The 18,899-nt window shown below is 36.7% G+C and overlaps 1 protein-coding gene across 2 annotated transcripts in view; it reads right to left on the bottom strand.

Annotated features, from left to right (window-relative positions):
• LOC126754458 (uncharacterized) overlaps positions 1-18,899 on the bottom strand; it is a 218,113-nt gene that overhangs the window by 16,925 nt on the left and 182,289 nt on the right. For both annotated transcript variants that reach the window (XM_050466427.1, XM_050466426.1), the window contains exons 4-5: positions 6,071-8,387; positions 5,425-6,004 (exon numbers count right to left, since the gene is read on the bottom strand). In XM_050466427.1, the coding sequence (XP_050322384.1) occupies positions 5,425-6,004; positions 6,071-8,387 (2,897 nt within the window). The remainder of the gene's footprint in view (positions 1-5,424; positions 6,005-6,070; positions 8,388-18,899) is intronic.

Raw genomic sequence — 18,899 nt, 5'->3', positions numbered from 1 at the left:
CATCTACTAGCATCGATCCTGCTTAATATTTTTTTTGCAGTAAGTATGAGTAAATCTTTGTCATTTGGTCTTACAAACTTTATATTTGCGTGTTTATATGTATGTAGGTATGTACGAGACCAATTTGGTTGCGTTGGCTTTCTGCAGTTCAATAGCCGCAGTCCGAAGACTTTGGCCTACTCTGTGGGCGTTTGGGCATAATACTCGTATTACGGCGAGTATCGGTTATATGGTACATATATATAAATTGTTTGCATGTACATATGTAAGTATATTCTTAACACTTCACGCCAACTTAGCAGTTTTTATTTAAATTGATTTTTTACGGATTCACCTATGTAGAGTACACTGTATTTGGGCGAATCAAAACGGCAACTCACTTCCAGTTACTTATTTCGCATTTGCTTTTGTTGTGGTTACAAATGTACATATAATCGATACCACGCATTATTGATATTTTACATAAATTTATATCGTGGAAAAAAGAGAATAATGTTGACTGTTTGCGGAGGCTGAGACTTGTAGAAAGATGTGTTTTGTGTGTGTTTGATTTTTTTTCGGTGGGTCTGTTGATTTTGCTTTTGCGTTTTCATCTCATCATATAAGCATTTCGCATTCTAAATTCAACTAAGTGCAGACTTATGGCAATTTAATTATGTTGGCCGGGAATTCTCCCACGCTTTTTCATTTCTTGTGCTGGCTATATGTCGTCTGTTCGCACGGCTTCAAAAATACTTGTGAAAAATGTGTTTCATGGAGTCAAAGTGCTCATCAGAAAATGTAAGAGCTTTCATCTTTAATATATTTCAGTAATGCCGTTTTGTCATTCAATTTGCAGGTGAAGAGTTTGGGACCGAAAGTCCTTACAGTTGGTTTTTCTGTAATACCAGAACTCAATAATGTAAAGTAGTATTTAGTAAGTTGGATTGTAGATTTTTTTCGGGAAGTTTCTTTATTCTACAATCGTTACATGTCCATCTAGTTTTCTAGACAAAAGTGGGGAGCTTTTAGAACGTACTGCCTCCGTTTTTCTTGAGCTAGCCTTTTTGTGAACGGTACTAAAGTTCGAGCTTAATGAAATCTTAGTCGCAAATCTTCTGAAGAAAATATGTTAAATGTTCTTGAGAGTATGCCTAAAACAGCTACGAAAAGCGTGCTATCATTCGATTAAAAGTTGAGAGTTCTATTATCTCTCTAATTGGGCGTATTTACTTTTGCCTGTTCTGCTTTTCCTTCCGTACCGGTAGTTAAATTGACTTGCTGGCGCTCGAGATAAGAGGTTTCAGAGTTAGACTACGTTTGAAGACCAGACTTTGAAACTCATCGTGTAGCTTTATTGTTATTACGGTTTTGGTTAGAGATCTCCTATTTCCGATTAACACAGAGAGGAGGTAAGCTGTTTCGGAACTAATCGAAGGTTCCAAGACCGCACTTTTAAACATCTCATCGAGAAGTTTTATTTGCTACTACAAATTCGGTTAGGATTTCCTATTCCTAACACACACAGAGACGAGGTAAGAGTTTTCGGAGTTAGACTAGGTTTGAAGACTGAACTTTGAAATTAATCGTGTAGCTTTATTTACTACTACGATTGCGGCCAGAGTTTGCACAGAGAGACGAGGTAAGAGGTTTCAGAACTAATCGATGACTCGAAGAAAGGATATCCTACTGTTGATACACAGAGAGACGAAGTAGGAGTTAGACTAGGTTTGAAGACCGAACGTTGAAACTTATTGTGTAGTCTTATTTACTCCTACAGATTCGGTTAGTATCCCCTATTTGGTGATTCACTGAGAGACGAGGTAAGAGGTTTCGGAGTTAGACTTTAGGTTTGAAGACGGAATTTTGAAACGCATCGTATAGTTTTATTTACTACTACAGATTCGGTTAGTATCCCCTATTGCTGATTCACTGAGAGACGAGGTAAGAGGTTTCGCAGATAGTCTTAAGTTCAAAGACCGAATTTTCAACTCATCTTTTAGCTATATTTACTATTACGGAGTCGGTTTCCCATTTACGGTTTCGCAGAGGGGCGTAAATTATAAATTACAACTTTGCTACACCTCGGTCAAGGAGCAGTTTTTGGGGTTACGGGTTCTTAGAAGAGAATTGTTTCGGATACAGCAAAATGATTGAAGCCTAAAACTTCAAATAACAATATATAAGGCTTCCACAACTCAACGTGGCACAAAAACGGAGTCGAAAATTTCAAAATCCAACTTCAATAAAAATCAAATTGCTTCGAAATCTATGATGTCGCCACTTCTTCAATCATTTGCTTGCTTGATTACCGTACAACGCATATTACCTTGGTCCAAGCGCACATATTCACATATATGCAACACTGCACAACCGTTATACACTTCTTATTGATCAAAACTATAAAAAAAAACAGAATCAACTGCTTGCGTAAGAGTGGTGTCTTTGTTAGTTATGAGTGTACGGTAATAGTTGTGCCACAATAAGCTGACCGCAACGACCTTTCCCAAACAATTCATGGCTCACAACGAGCGCCTACTTAGCGCACAGCTAACTGTATTTAAATGTCGAAGCCCTTAACTAGACATAAGAAAAAATGCACACAAACGCCAAAGTAAAACAAAATCAGTGAGAAGAAGAAGCAGCAGCAGCAGTAGTGGCGGAAAACTGAAGTGGAAATGATGATGCTTTGCTTTGAATTGTTGCGCGCGCACTGGTGTTGGTTAGTTAGTTGTAGGTGCGACATGCAACATGCGGCATGCAGCGTCACCTACCTACAACTGCACAATCATCATGCCGCACCGCATTGCAACACGTTACGAGATAGCAATTTGCATGCCACTTTATAATGGGCTACGGCTGCGGCTGCGGAAGTGCGATAGGCGGCAGGCGGTGCATAGCAAAAGTCTGACACACAACACAATGAAATGAAGCCGCGCCGTGTCGCAAGTAGCGCCTCACATCAAGTGCTGTCGGTCACCGCACTACGGAGGCGGTCTGCCAAACCGATGTGATGTGCGTCCAGAGCGCCAACACGCCATGAGGAAGCAATTTGCCGCTAGTTCATGCCTATCTTATGCTTACATACAGTGGCGGCCATTATTGTGAGTACGCGTAGTCAATTTTCTCAATTTTTTATACTATCGAGAAAGAACTTTTTTATTTAGTTCCAATCTTAAACAGTTACTAAGTTAGATTCTCAAACTACTGGATTTCGTGGTTGACTAAGTGTATGGAACATTTTTTTTATTAAACTAAAGAAGTATTATTGCATTCCCTTACAATTCAGACCACTGCATAGCGGAACCTTCACCTGACGGTGAGGTGAGCTTCTTCACGCATGGTTCGAAGTTAAGAGGGAGGGTTGGAGGGGGAATCTTCTTTCGAGAGCTTTCCATAAACTCCAGCTACCAGATCACTGTAACGTTCGAGCGGAGTTGGCCAAGTGGATAGATGTTCTCTTGCGCTGGATCTATGGATCTCCAGTGAACTTGGCCGGCGTTGGTTCGACATCTTTCTGATTCAAAGTGAACCGTAAGAGGTGCTGCGAACTACTTAACCTTCTTTGCGGTCACAGCTGCGAGGTATTTGTGAGCGGGGTGAAGACTTTGGAGAAGAGATGCAGTGAGCTTCTTCACGGATGGATCGAAGTTGCGAGGGAGGGTTCGATGTAGAAGCTTTTTTTGGGAGGTTGCCATAAACTCTAGCTTCAGTCTACCAGGCCAACCCTCCTATTAACTTCGATCCATTCATGAAGAAATGAAGAAACCATGAAGAAGTTCACTGAACGTTTTCTCCAAAGTCTTCGCTCCGCTCACAAATACCTCTGAAGTGCAGCCTTATTCATTCATTTATTCATAAGCTCGCTGACTGTGCGCTCGAGACTAGTCAGGGAGTGCTTAACCTCGTTAGCAATAACTTCAAGTTTTTTCCATTTTAGACGGTCACAATGGAATCGCCGGAAATTGCAAAGCAGATGTATTTGCTAAGGAGGGCACGCTTACTTCAAGCTGATCGATGTTTACTTGCGCTGGATCTATGAACCTCCAGTGAACTTGGTAGGCGTTGGTTCGAGATCTTTCTGGCCCAAAGTACAAAGTAAGAGGTTCTTTGAACTACTTTACCAAAGTCAATTTCACCGCTATTACAGATGCTCTGCCTGAACACTGCATAATAGGTACATACACGGTACGACAAAATGTCTTGTCGGACCCTCTTTGCCAAAGTTGAATGGAGAAAGCCGAAATGGAGTCACCTTAACACTTTTTCTTCTTTTGACCGGCTTTTGGTAGACTGGGATTGAAATATCTCGGTAGACATACCTTTGGAGAATCCAGCGAAGCGGCTGGGATTGATATTAAGCGACTTAATAAATTTATTTTAAGCTCAAAGCGCTTCGACGATCTATGAGGAGATGCACTTTAAAAAGCTTTTGGGAGATATAAACGACAAATATCTTCTAAGTGCGATTCATAACCTCACCCAGCCTTGGACGACTTTATGTACCACACAAAGTTTAAAAATTATGAGCGAAAAGCTCGTAGCCAAGTTTCCTCTATTTTGGAACCAGCAGTATCCGCCGGGGTAAGCAGAGGAAGAGTCCACGCCGTTGGAAAGACCGGGCCGAGAAGAATCTGGATACACTTATAATTTCCAATGGACGCCAAACAGCGAAAAGGAAAAACGACTGGCGAACTACTCTAAACTCGGCTATAAGCGCGTAAGCCAATAAAGAAGAAGAAGAAGGTACATAAAATTTGGACTCAAGCCTCTAATATTCCAACTATATTTAGTAAAGTAATATGCTTCCAATATATATATGTGCATATTTCATTGACCGCCACTGTATTTGCAACAAAACATTCATGTTTACCATACTTGTAGCCGTCCGTCTATTGTCTGGCATTCATATTCATGTTGCATGTCTGTGATGCGCGCCAACAGCAAGCGCAGACAGAGCATAGCTGTCGAAGTAACGATAGCTGTTACGTCATTCAAATACTTGAAATGCTTGAATAGTTTCAAAAGTAAACTTCATTGCGAGTATTACGCAAGTTACAGGAATCAACACATTGACACTTGTACGGGCAGACATGCGAGCGCCTAAGTGTGCGTGTGGTAAGAAGACATTTTCATTGAATAGACAAGATAAAAAAATGGCCAAACAATAGAATTCAGCGCATGCAGACGGGCTTTGTATTGAGCGGTACCAGGCATGACAGGGCCACAGCAGCAAAGGTTAATATGCCTGCGCTGTAAAAGGTTCCCAAGCGCTTCATTGAATTAAAGATCAATACGATAATAATTACAAAGTTCGCATATTAGCGCGGACACTGAACTTGCCGCCACCACACTGAATTTGAACCATTACAATTGGCGTTTGTAAATGATTTTCTAATTAGACATACACGTTTTTCTCATCAACTCAATTCGTTTGCTACTCACCTTTGGTTCGCGCAACGCGTCATCGTGCAGCATTGCTGCTAACGCAGCCGAACCGGCACTTCCGCGATGCTCACTGTAACGCGAACGCATCTCCTCCTCTTTCACCATGTAACGAGGGCGTTCCTTCTCGCCACCACTGCTGTCTTTGTCTTTGGCTGTGCCCGTTCTTGTGGTCTGCACGCTGCTGCTGGTGGCGGTACTGCTGTTGCCGCGCGCTTGTCGGTCGCCATCCTTCTTGCCCGACTTGCCACCTTCGCTACCGCTGCCGCTACCGCCACCGCCGCCACTGCCGCCGGTGAAGAGTTGCTTCACCTTCTCGAAACCGCCGAGCTTTTTGTTGCGTTTCAGCGTCTCCGTGCCGGCCGTCTGTGACTGTTGATCCTTGCGTCGCAGCGTACTCGTTGCAGCGGGATATTTGTCTAAGTGTGGATCGTAATGTGAGCCATCATCGATGGAACGTTCGCGGTAGACATAACTATCTCGACGCCGTGCGACATGCAGCTGCTCGATGTGACGGCGCTCCTTACGCAGGAAAGCCTCACAGGCTTTTATGTCGTCGGCAATGGTGCGTTTGCGCCATCTGCGTGCAAAATAAAATAAAATGATAGTCGCACAAAATCAATAAAAGATTTCTAAGCAAACTTACCTGGATGTGAGCTCGCCATTGAAGGATTCCTTGCGGAAGTCATTCTCAATACCGGAGTCTCCCTTGTCGAAGCTGCGCTGTTGGAGCTTGTCACGCTTCAAACTGCTGCCATGCCAATCTTGTGTGTGTGCCGTGCCCATTTCATAACGTTTCATATTTTCGGGTGAGGAGCGATATTGATCTGTGCTTGTTAGCTGTGAATCCAAGCTCTTCGGCTCATAGTCCTGCAGTTGCTGACGTTCCATAGAGCCGTCCATGCGTTCACGGTGACGTGTCTCGCGTACATGTGGTTTTCCATCGGCATCCAAGTGTGTTTCCCGTTCATAAACTTCTTTTACACCGCCACGTCCGTCGTCATAGTATTTTGTGTGCTTATAACGAGACGTTTTCTCCATCAATGGTGTTGTAACCGGCACCGTTGTTGGTGCGATGATATCCAGATGTGAACGTTCCGGCGAATATTTATTTAATATTTCCGAAGTTTCCATTTTATGGAAGCGTGGTTCATATGACTCTCTCTCGCGTTCGGGACTGAGGTAGCGCTGATATGCGGACTGCTCGCGTACTTCTCTATTACGTTCTGGTGATGCGCCTATATCACGTTGATAACCATTGCGTTCGAAGCGTTCCGGTGAGGTTTCCACATCACGGTGGTAGCCATTACGTTCCAATGTCGTCGGCTCACCGAAACGTCGCGTTAGTATGCGCGACTCAAGACGCGCACGTCGATATCCAATATCATTCATAGGTTCATCACGTGTCGGCGATTGATAGCCATGCGTGTCATAGTCATTTTCGATCGTCGGCGTAATGCTACGTATGACCGGTACAATTGGTGGTTCAGCGGGCGATTTGCTGCTGCGCGATTGTGTCAACGCTGTAGACTCGTCTTCGTAGTATTTTCGTGTTTCAATGCCCAATCCTTCGTCCTCATCGCTCAAATTACGTGGACTGAGCTGTTGCCATGGTGATGGAGAGTGCGAGTTTGTGATGCGTATAGTCGTTGGACCTACCTGGCCGTTAGGTGATCCATATGTGCCTGGCGAGGCACGCGTCGTCGATTGTTCAATAATAATGCGACTGCCATTGCCGTTTCCGATACGACCGTTATGCGTATTGTAGTTGTAGGCATTCTTAAGATTGTTTTGACTAGTAGTGAAGTCAGTGCGGTCGACTGACTGGCGGCTCAGCGTCTTTGTGGGTGTTTGCAGCTCGCGTTCCGGTGAGCGCATATCACGTATATCACGTGCCGGTGAACGATATTCACGCAAGGGTGTACGCAATTCCCTGTTGGGCGAGTGTATGTACTCGCGACGATAGCGATTTTCATCTTCATTATGATCCAACTGCGCATACATAATGCCTTCATTGGGGCGTATATATGAGAAGGCTGGACCGGAGAGTGGCGGTGGTGGTGAGAAGCGTTCCATTGACAAACGCTTCGCTAAGCCATTCACGGTGACACCTTTGGTGAGCGGCAACTTTTGTGCCGGCAACTGTGAACTATGCATATTGTCTTGTGATTTGGATTGTAAGCTTAGTATTTTATCGCGTATCGCGTGTGATATATGGCCTTTGCCCAAAATATTATCGTCCTCTTCAGCTTGTCTGCGACTGCGTTCGAGCAGTTCACTCAGTCCACTCTCATGCTTTTCTCGCTCAGTTATAGCCTCCGATTTGCGACGCTCCCTATTGAATTGCTCTGCAAAATAGTCCTCCTTCTGCGCGTTCTCAATTATGGGACTGAGTGGTGTGTTGATAAGCTGTTGCTTACTGGAGCTGTTCAATGTCTGCAGTCCACCCTGTGCAGCAGCGTTAGATTTGGGTTCCTTCAAAGATTTCTTGTATTTACGCTCTTCTTTATTGTAAGAGCCAACATCACTCTTGCTACGTACTAAACGTCGACCGCCGCTGTCTTCGAATCGTGGATCACGGTCCACCTGATTGACATTCGTATCGCTACGTCGACTGAAGATATTGAATATTGATGGCCGTTTCGCGTTCTTTTTGGCAGCTGCGTCACTTACGCTGCGCGATACTGGCTTAGCGGGCGACTTCTTTTTGCGTGTGGGTAATGAGTGGAACTTCTTGGGGTTCGGATCACCGCTACGTTTTGTACGTACCTTAAATGTGGGTATATTATCGCCGTTCTCGGCTTTGCTCTTATGACGTTCGGCTTGTGCGAGTACCAAAGCGGCTTCTTTGCGTATGCTCTCTTCGGAGAGGTCTGCGGGCAGTTGGTGGTACGATGGTATGGTCTTTTGTGGTGGTTGTAAATTAGTTGTTTCGTAATTCGTTAGTTCGTTTGGATGTTTTCCTGCAATTGAAAAGAGATGAGAGAAATATTAGAACTTAGTTGCTTAGTCATAAAGTGAGAGGGGTTTTTGTGTTCATACAAGACTTTAAAAGTATAGAATATGTAGCGAATAATAATTAATAAACGGCTTAAATGTAACAATCGTTTTTGTCACTTCAAAAACGAGTTTTGAAGTAGAGTTCGCACTTTGTTTGAGAGCTGGGTAACACTGCCTAAGAGTCACTAATAGTATTAAGAGACCTATACTTTTTCATTGCCCAATGGAGTTAAGGCCCCTCTACTTTTTACTTTACTTTACAAGAGAGTAAAGTCTAAAAATACTATGCAAAGATATAGGGAACATAAGATCGGCCTATTTTTTAGATTTTCAGGGAATGATTTACTATAAGTACGGCTATAACCGTGTAAGCAGTCAGTAAATAAGAAGATTTACTATAAGATGTTTCCCTACGGCCAAAATTGGACCGTTTGAAGGAAGACGAAAATAATTGTGTTCTACTAGGACAACGTTAGGCCACACACATCAATGTTGACTCACCAGAAGCTCCGGAAGCTTATTTGGAAGGTTCTGATGCTGGCACCAAGTAATTACTACCCCTTTCTGTCCATGGCGAATGACTTTTAATCAACACTTTCGAAAATCAACAGTAGATAGTGAAGACATTCAAACTAGGTACACTCAATATTTTGTAACATCCAGAAGGAAATGTCGGAGACTCTTTAAACAGTAAAAGCTCTATTAAATGGACGCTCTATTAAGCGGACATCTCCATTAACCGGGCAACGTACGGTGTGTTCAATGAGGATATCTGCTACCCCACGGCGCTCAATAGCACAGCGGATCAAATCCATGCGTTGATCAGCGCCCTGAAAATGCCAGATATTTTCAATACCAATAGTCAGTGTGGAAAGGCAACACTAACCCCCTTGGTAGGCTTCGAGGCTCACCTTAAATATTTGCAATACTTTGGTTCCGGCACTCGGTTGGAATGGAACTCCATATTCAACGGACAAAGTGTCAGTTCTTCTTCTCGTATTCGGGGTTTAACCACAACCCCCGCGATACTCCGATACTCCCCTAGGGGCCAGTCCGCATGGGCGGTTAAGCTTCCATACTGCTTTGGACTGGTGACCAGGGATTGGACCTCATACGCACCTTACACTTCGCCGCCTAAACAATTCAAGCGCAAACGACCCTAACTGTTCGACTAGTGGAGAACACATCATTAATCGGACAGAAAGATTGCTCCAGTGTCCGCTTTTGGGAGATTTCTCTGTATGTATGTAAATAATCAGCGTGACGAGTTCAGCTGACATATTGTTCTGATCGGACTACTATATCGTATAGTTGTCATATAAACAGACCGATCGATATCAAGCAAGTTATTGTCTCGCCACACAAGAAAAGATATCTTCACAAAATTTGGCGGACAATTCAGGCGCTTCCATTCAGGCCCTGGAGCAAAGCATCACGTGTGTCATTCGCCAGTTACCAGTCGAAATGCTCGAACAAGTCACCAAAATTGGACTCTACTGGTGGACTGTCTGGGACGTAGCCGCGGCCAACTATTGAAAGATACAATCTTCGAAAGATAAATGCCAAAGAATGACATTTCAAGTGATAATAAATATTCCCTATTAAATTTAAACTTTCTTTGTTTTTTTTTTAAGTAGGAAACCTCGAAATGGATCACCCAAGGCAACGCTACAATCTTCGTAGAAATCGTCTAGATCGTAGCATAAAAGATGTATCTGTCATACAAACTTAACTATCAAAATTAAGATACGTTCTTTTTGTGTAGTATCAACCCACCGCCGCTTTTTCGCCATTTAAGCAACCTGTGATTTCCTGTTGCTGACAGGCGAAGTTCGGCTTCGTGGGATGCGCCATTGGTCGATTCGCTAAAAGTGTGATAAGCCGAGATTAAGACGGTTATTTATATTAGATTAATTATCGTGAGGTTAAACTGAAATGAGCTTTTTTTGAAGAGGGTAAGGAATGACTTATGCCATTTCATAATAAATTCAAAAACTCTCTATGAAGTTAAGAAAATAAATTTAAATTCGCAAAACTGTCAAAGCATGATTTATAAGACTGAATTATAGTTTTATTTTGTTCAATTTTAAACAAATTTAGTCTGAAAATCCAGCTCACGTAGTGACAGTCAATTGTTTGGTGACATAAGACAAAATTTCGGAGTCGCATTTACAGAAAATTTTTCCGCAATTTTTACGCTTTTGAACAAAAAATAAATAAATTACTTGCAATTAATGTGTTTTAATTTGACAAATGAAGGAAATTAACTGCGCAAATTCATATCGTACAGTGTAGATATGTATATATGGTATATATGTACATAAATATGTTTTAAATCTAATTACGATTAAATTTCAGGAAATAAAATATTGCACTTAATTGAATAATACTTGAAAGTAAGTAACGAGCAAATATATATATATATATGTGTACATATGTATGTATACACAATTAATTTGCGTTGGCACATAACAAGTGGACGTAGCGACATTTACGCCGAAACATGAGCAAAAAGCGCGTAAAAAGCTGAAGATTATACGAAATTAAGGCGGCAAGCGAGAGCAACACACCGAAAATCGTCGTGCACGATTTCAAGGTTAAAAGGTGTCGGCATGATGCTTGAACGACTACAAGTGAGGAAGCTCGTAAATAAAGGTAACAAAAACGAAGAAAATTTACAAAAAAGTATATAAAGCACATACAAAAAAAAAATTTACATAAAAACATATAAAAAAATTACAAAAATTAAAAAAAAATCAAAAATCAAAAATAAAAAAAGAAATAAAAAAATACAAAAACATGTATAAAAAAATACAAAAACAAATATAAAAAGTTAAAAAAAAATTAAAAAAAAACAAAAAAAATTATTAAAATTTAAAAAAATACAAAATCACTAAAAAATTCAGAAAAAAATATAAAAGAATTAGCTCGTAAATAAAGGTAACAAAAACGAAGAAAATATAAAAAATTACAAAAACAAATATATAAAAATATTACAAAACAAAGATAACAAAAAAAATTTAAAAACGTAGAAAAAAAAATTCCAAAAAATATTAAAAATAAAAAAATATATAATTATAATATTTAAAAAATTAAAAAAAAATACGAAAACACGTATAAAATATACAAAAACGAATATGAAAATAATTACAAAAAAATATATACTACAGAAAAAATTACAAAAACAAATTTAAAAATAGAAAAAAATTAGGCATACAAAAAAAATTAAAATAATATAATTATAAAAAAATACAAAAACAAATATTCAAGAATAACAAAAAAATTTCCAAAAATATACAAAAAGAAAAATATGCAAAAACTAAAAACATATACATATAGCAGAAAGTTATAAAAATATTGGAAAAAATTAAAAAAAGTTAAATAAAAAAAGATATGTCATATAATTACAAAAAAATAAAAAACAATTTAGAAATAAATTCAAAAAAATATATAAAAAATTAAAAAAAAATACAAACAAATTATAAAAACAAGTTTAAAAAATAAAAACAAACAAAACACTACAAAAATAAATTAAAAAATGACAAAACGAAATATTTGAAAAGTATACAAAAAATTTAACACAAACAAAATAATATAAATATAATATAATGCATAAAAAATAAAAAAAAAATACGAAAACACGTATAAAATATACGAAAACAAATATAAAAATAATTACAAAAATATATATACTACAGAAAAAATTACAAAAACAAATTGAAAAGTAGAAAAACAATGACGAATACAAAAAAAATTAAAATAATATAATTATAAGAAAATACAAAAACAAATATTCAAGAATTACAAAAAAATTTCAAAAAATATACAAAAATTTAAAACATATACATATTACAAAAAATTATAAAAATATTGAAAAAAATAAAAAAAGCTAAATAAAATACAAAAAACAAACAAAAATAAAAATTTCATATACATAAGTAAAAAAAATTAAAAAACAATTTAGAAATAAATTTAAAAAAATATAGACAGGAAAAATTAAAAAAATACTAAAAAAATGTAAAAACTCATTTAAAAAAATAAAAACAAAAAAAGAAAATAAAATAAAAATTACAAAAACAAATTAAAAAATTGCAAAAAGAAATATTTGAAAAGCATAAAAAAAGTTAACACAAAAAATTACAAAAACAAGTTTGAAAAAAATTTTTAAAAAATACAAAAACAAATGTTATATGTATAATCAATCATAAAATTAAAAAAAAAAAATTACAAAAACAAGTAAAAAAAAAAATTACAAAAAAAAAACGAAAAAAAAAAAAACAAATAAATTACAACAAAATTATAGTTAATATAAGACAAACATGAGTTCAAGCGACATGCCTCAGTGGCACTGGCGTCTAGTTCGCCAATAAAATTGTAGCGCATTTTCCATGCCATTATTCATAATAAACATAAAATCCGGAATAACCGTGTAAATTTGTATTAAAAATTAACAAAAAAAACAACAACAGCAATAACAATAACAATAATCGCGTTAAAATTAAATTATAACAATGAACTAAGGCAGCAAATTAGCCAAGTTGTAGATTCTGCGCCGCGATTAGCAGCGAAGTGCCCTCGAGTGTTGGCGAAGATCAAACAAAACAACACGGAAAATTAGCGATTAATAATGCGGAGCAACAATGCGTTGTGAAGTATTTTAATATATTTGCTGTTAATATAATAAAATTATTATATAATAAGTAATAATAATATAACCAGCAAGTTCAACCAGATGATGATTCATGTAGTTATTCATAAGTAATACCTGTCTCTGTACAGTTGTGGTCCAAATAATGGAGTTGCTCTAAATTTGAAAACCTGTTAAACATAAAATTCTACTCAGATATTTTGATTTTTGGGCTCAAGGTGGAGATCTCAGCTTTTTAGTTGAGTACCAGAAGTCAAAAATTCTTTGTCTGATTGCTTTGCTTCAAGAGACGAACATTTCTATTGACATGGTATCCACAAATCGTCCGAAAGCTGGTCAAATTGCCAGAAAGGTGTTACTTTCCCAATCAAAATTAGTATTTTATTTTCGCAAAAATCATCAAGGATGGTTCCAAAATCGATGAATATCACTTGACAAATATTCTTCCTTTGTGTTACCCATAAACTTCTAAAGAAGGATCTTTATAGATCGACAAACCATTTTGAGATTACCACAAATTCATTACGATGGATGATAACAATCTCAGATACTTCGGTAGGTTACCGAAGGGTGCGTTTACTGAGATATTTCAATTTCAGTCTGTGAACCTTTTGGACAGTGTACAGTCAGAACACTTATAATTGACTTTGCTAAGAGCCAGTAGTTCGGAGGACCTCTTGCGGGTCACTTTGGAACAGAGGGATCTCGCAGTCACACAAGTTCGGGTTGTTGATCAGCGCTTGCTGATCTTACTGGAGGTCCAAAGATCGGACATCGGAAAATCCGACTCGCTTCCAATCGGTTGAAATTGCAGAAAGGGTACCCTCCCTAGCAAGCTCAACGGCTTTCCAGTGTCCGGGGTTCCGCTGTAATCGGAGACCCATACAAGTCTAATATGAAATAAGCTTGCAGATATTGCTAATTAGGTCATGCATTCCTAACAAGTTTTGAGCGCCCACTCAGCGAGCTCAGAAACAGCAGAGCCAGTTTGTAATCTGAGTACACCTCTCTTAAGGCAGGTGCACTTTGGAGCGCTAGATCTATTGCTGCCTTGTTGGCAGTCACCTCTACTTGAAAGACGCTACGGTGGTCTGATAGTCTTAAACTGGAGTGAATTGCGAGCTCCGAAGTTAATAGAGACTTCACTATTTCTTTCCATCTTAAATTCGATTCAACCGTGAAAAAGTTCACTTCACACCTACTCCAACGGCTTCCGCCCACAAATTTCTTGCAGGTGCGTGAGCTAAGAGGGAACCGCCAGGAGAAGTGTAGGGGAATTTATTTGTGTCGCTGCACGGAGTCTTGTATACTATATACCTAGCTTCCCTTAGTCTACAGCATGCCTTCGCTATCAAGCCTTTACAGTATTTGGTGCCATTGCTGGGGTTGTTCTTATTGCACCACAGATGCTGATGAGGGCCGTTCTTTGATCACGGTCCAGCTGTTAAGCTAGTTTGGTTTTTCCCTTGCAGACTTCGCCGGACAACGACCTTATAAAATATTACTGGCTTAGCTACGATCTCATAGAGCCAGAATACCACTTTTAGTACGAGGACCCAACTCTTCCAAACTGGTCCTTTAAAACAGTGTAAGGCTACCGATTCCTCACTCTCTCAACAATGTTTAGCTTCATTATAATGAGCTAACAAAAAGTGTGACTTAAAGTAATTGACGCATTCTTTGGAATTATGTGGCAAGTCACCGCAGATTTATTTTGACCCAACGGGTATTACCGATTTTTCAGTTCTTCCCTAACGGCTGTGTATATAATTTTTTGGCCAAAGACTGTCATCTCTACCTAATACCTTCTCCTCTCAGCTTTGCTGCGGAAACATCCATCTAACCTAACATTCTCCGCTAATGCACTAAGTGTTAGGAGTGATGACGAGAAAGGGTATGAATCATATTCTTAAACTCATAAGCAGCTTCTGCCAGTTTCCTATATTTTTTATTCGGTTTATAGGTTTTATCTGGTTTATATGAACAAAAAAACCAAAGAAACAAATTTTTTTGTAATATCGAATTAATTAGCAATAAGCAAACGATGTAGCATTAATTAAGAAAAAGAGCCGGACAGCTGAGGACAGTAGCTGTGTGGCGCGCGTTGAGGCGCTAACACAATTTCAAGTTCAAGAAGAGCTCAACTCAAGCTGTTGAGCAGAACACCGGTATAAATATTAGTTAGGGAAAAAACATAAAAGAAAAATATTAAATATATAGTACATAAAATAGAAATATACAAAGTAGAATTAAAAGGTGTGAGAAGGAACGTTGAAATGGTTATATGTAAAACGGAGGGTAAGGCGTGATTATTGAGCTAAAAAACTAACTGGAGGTGGTTCGAAAGGCATAACAACTTTATAATTTTCCTACATCGAACCCTAGAGCTAATTAGAAATAGAATAAAACCAATGTAATAATATATTATTTCTGGTTTATGCAGATTTAGAGTTCTCAGTAACAAATACTTTGTAATTGCAAGAGAAATCTCGGTGCGGTGGAAGCAAAAATTTGTAAGTAATTACCAAGCTTTCTGTTAATTATTTTTTTTTTCATTTTGCTGTTGAAAAAGTGTTTGCGAAAATCGACAGTAGATAGCGCAGACTCTCAATACAAATAAATAAATTTCAAAATAATTTTTTCCTCATTTTCTATTTTTTAAAGGCAATTTTTTGGAACCCACTAGTCCTCATTAAAACACAGGAATAGTAAGCAGCAAAGTAAGCTTTTCTGTTGTCTCAAAAAGCAAAGCAAAAAATTTTTGCTCATTTTTGGTTAGACCTCTATCTAAATAGGCTTTTAATTTTTCACTTTTTCGCCACTTGCTTTTATTTTCGTTGAGATCGGGTCCAGTAATTACGTGTGCGTGTGCGAGTGTGTTTGCTGCTGAAATATGGTAATTAAGGCTTCATCTTCTTCACCTTTCTATCTTACACCTTTGTAGTTTTTGTAAGTGTGTTTGTGCGTTCATTAGTGTTGAGTTGTTTGGTTCGTAGGTTTTTCACTTTTTGCGAGTGTAAATTTCGGCACATCAACAATTTCTGATAATTAATTACCAAGCACAACAAAATGGATAACATGTGTTTTAAACATTTTGTCATATACTCATATGCCTACAACTATGTATTGGTATTGATAATTATGTTTACATGCGGAATTGTAAGGGTGTAATGGTGTATGCCATTATTGAAAGAAATGTTGATGTTGCTAATATTTTCAGTAATATTTTTAGCATTTCTTGCGGTATTTACAAATATAATGTACGCATTGTTGTTGCTCTTTGTATTATAGTAATGTGCTGTAATTATTGGTAATTATGATGGGTTTGGTAGTCGTATACCTATATGTGTGAAGTTGGATATACGCAATGGTAATGATATAGGAAATCATAATATTAATGTTTAAAGACACTCGTTGGTACTGACATTGCTGAAGTAACTATTAGTATTGGTATTGGTAATGTTGTTCGTACTGATATTGGTATTTGTATTGCTGTTCCTCACTGTATTATAGTAATGTGCTGTAATTGTGGTGGGATTCTTATGTGTATGAATATTGGTATTTGTAATGGTAATGGTACTGATATTGGTAATGATACTGATATTGGAAATAGTATTGCTATTTGTAATGTTAACTTTACTGGCACTTGTTTTGTTACTGACATTGCCGTTGATATTGAAAACTGTATAAGTATTGGTAATGGTACTGATATTTGTATTGCTGTTCCTCATTGTATTATAGCTGTATAGTAATGTGCTGTAATTGTGATGGGTTTCTTATATGTATGAATATTGGTATTTGTAATGGTAATGGTAATGATACTGATATTGGTAATGATATTAGTAATGCCAATTTTATTCACACTAGTTTTAGTATTGACATAACTTTTGATATTGAAAGCTCTATAAGTATTGTTAATGGTAATGTTACTGATATTGGTAATGGTATTGTTATTGGTAATGTTAATTTTATTGACACTACATTTCATTCTGACATTGCTGTTGATATTGAAAACTGTATAAGTGTTGGTAATGGTAATGGTACTGATATTGGCATTAATGTTATTGACAATTGTTTTTCTACACTGTTGCTACTACCATCGGTATTCTTGTTGGTACTAATACTGGTAATTATGTTGTTGTTGCTCGTAGTATTGCAGTAGTTTTCTGTAATTTTTGTATATTCTGTAAATATTGTATGCGTATTAAGATTGATAAGATTTGTAATGGTAATGATATTGGTAAAGTAAAAAGTATTAGGACCCGTTGGTGTTGTGCTGCAGTTTATATTCAAAATTGTTAAAATGTTAGTATTGTTTGTAACTGTATTTGTATTTGTACTTGTACTTATATTTCTATTTGTATTCGTATTTTCAAATGGTAATGGTAATGGTAATGATAATGGTATCGTTTTGGTTATGCGTTTGCACTTGTACTTGTATTTGTATTTGTAATTGTATTTGTTTGAATTTGTAATTGTATTTGTATTTGTATTTGTAATTGTAATTGTATTTGTAATTTGTATTTTTATTTGTATTTGTAATTGTATTTGTATTTTTATTTGTGTTTGTATTTGTATTTGTACTTGTACTTATATTTCTATTTGTATTTTCAAATGGTAATGGTATCGTTTTGGTTATGCGTTTGCACTTGTACTTGTATTTGTATTTGTAATTGTATTTGTATTTGTATTTGTATTTGTATTTTCAAATGGTAATGGTAATGATAATGGTATCGTTGTATTTGTATTTGTATTTGTATTTGCATTTGTATTTGTATTTGTATTTGTATTTGTATTTGTATTTGTATTTGTATTTGTATTTGTAATTGTAATTGTATTTGTAAACGTATTTTTATTTGTATTTGTAATTGTATTTGTATTTTTATTTGTGTTTGTATTTGTATTTGTACTTTTTATATTTGTATTTGTATTTTATGGTAATGGTATCGTTTTGTATGCGTTTGCATTTGTACTTGTATTTGTATTTGTATTTGTATTTGTATTTGTTTGTATTTGTATTTGTATTTGTATTTTCAAATGGTAATGGTAATGATAATGGTATCGTTTTAGTTATGCGTTTGCATTTGTACTTGTATTTGCATTTGCAATTGTATTTTTGTATTTGTATTTGTATTTGTATTTGTATTTGAATTTGTATTTGTATTTGTAAATTGTATTTGTATACGTATTTTTATTTGTATTTGTAATTGTATTTGTATTTGAATTTGTAATTGTATTTGTACTTGTATTTGTATCTGTATATGTATTTTTATTTGCATTTGTATTTGAATTTGTAATTGTATTTGTGTTTCTAATTGTATTTGAATTTGTATTTTTATTTTTAATTGTAATCGTATATGTATTTGTCTTTGTAATTGTATTTATATTTTGTAATGGTAATGGTATTGGTAAAGATAAATATATTTTTAATCGTTTTGTTAATGCGTTTGCAGTTGATATTGGAAACTGTATAAGTATTGGTATTGTTGTTTGTATTTGTATATTTGGTGATATTGGTACCGGTTTCCGCTTGCTATTATTATTAATTTTGGCACTAAGTAGTATTGTTCTATATAGATTCTCTGTTGTAATCAAAATACTGGCAAGCGAAATCACTTTTTCTCTAAAGTCATGATATCTTGAAGTGACGCAGAACCCAAAAAGAGAGAGACTAAGCATAAGAGAGGTCAAAACTGTGGTCAAATCCCAAGTATTATTTGAGGTGCTAATTTATGCGACTTTAATTTATGCACAAACAAAATGCTTACAAATTTCTTCATACAAAAACAACAAGCTCATACATTGCCCTGGGGTGCGCTCCGAATAC

This window comes from Bactrocera neohumeralis, chromosome 4 (genome assembly GCF_024586455.1).
Source record: "Bactrocera neohumeralis isolate Rockhampton chromosome 4, APGP_CSIRO_Bneo_wtdbg2-racon-allhic-juicebox.fasta_v2, whole genome shotgun sequence".
NCBI classification, from domain to species: Eukaryota; Metazoa; Arthropoda; class Insecta; order Diptera; family Tephritidae; genus Bactrocera; species Bactrocera neohumeralis.
This window is presented reverse-complemented; position numbering and strand designations above follow the sequence as displayed.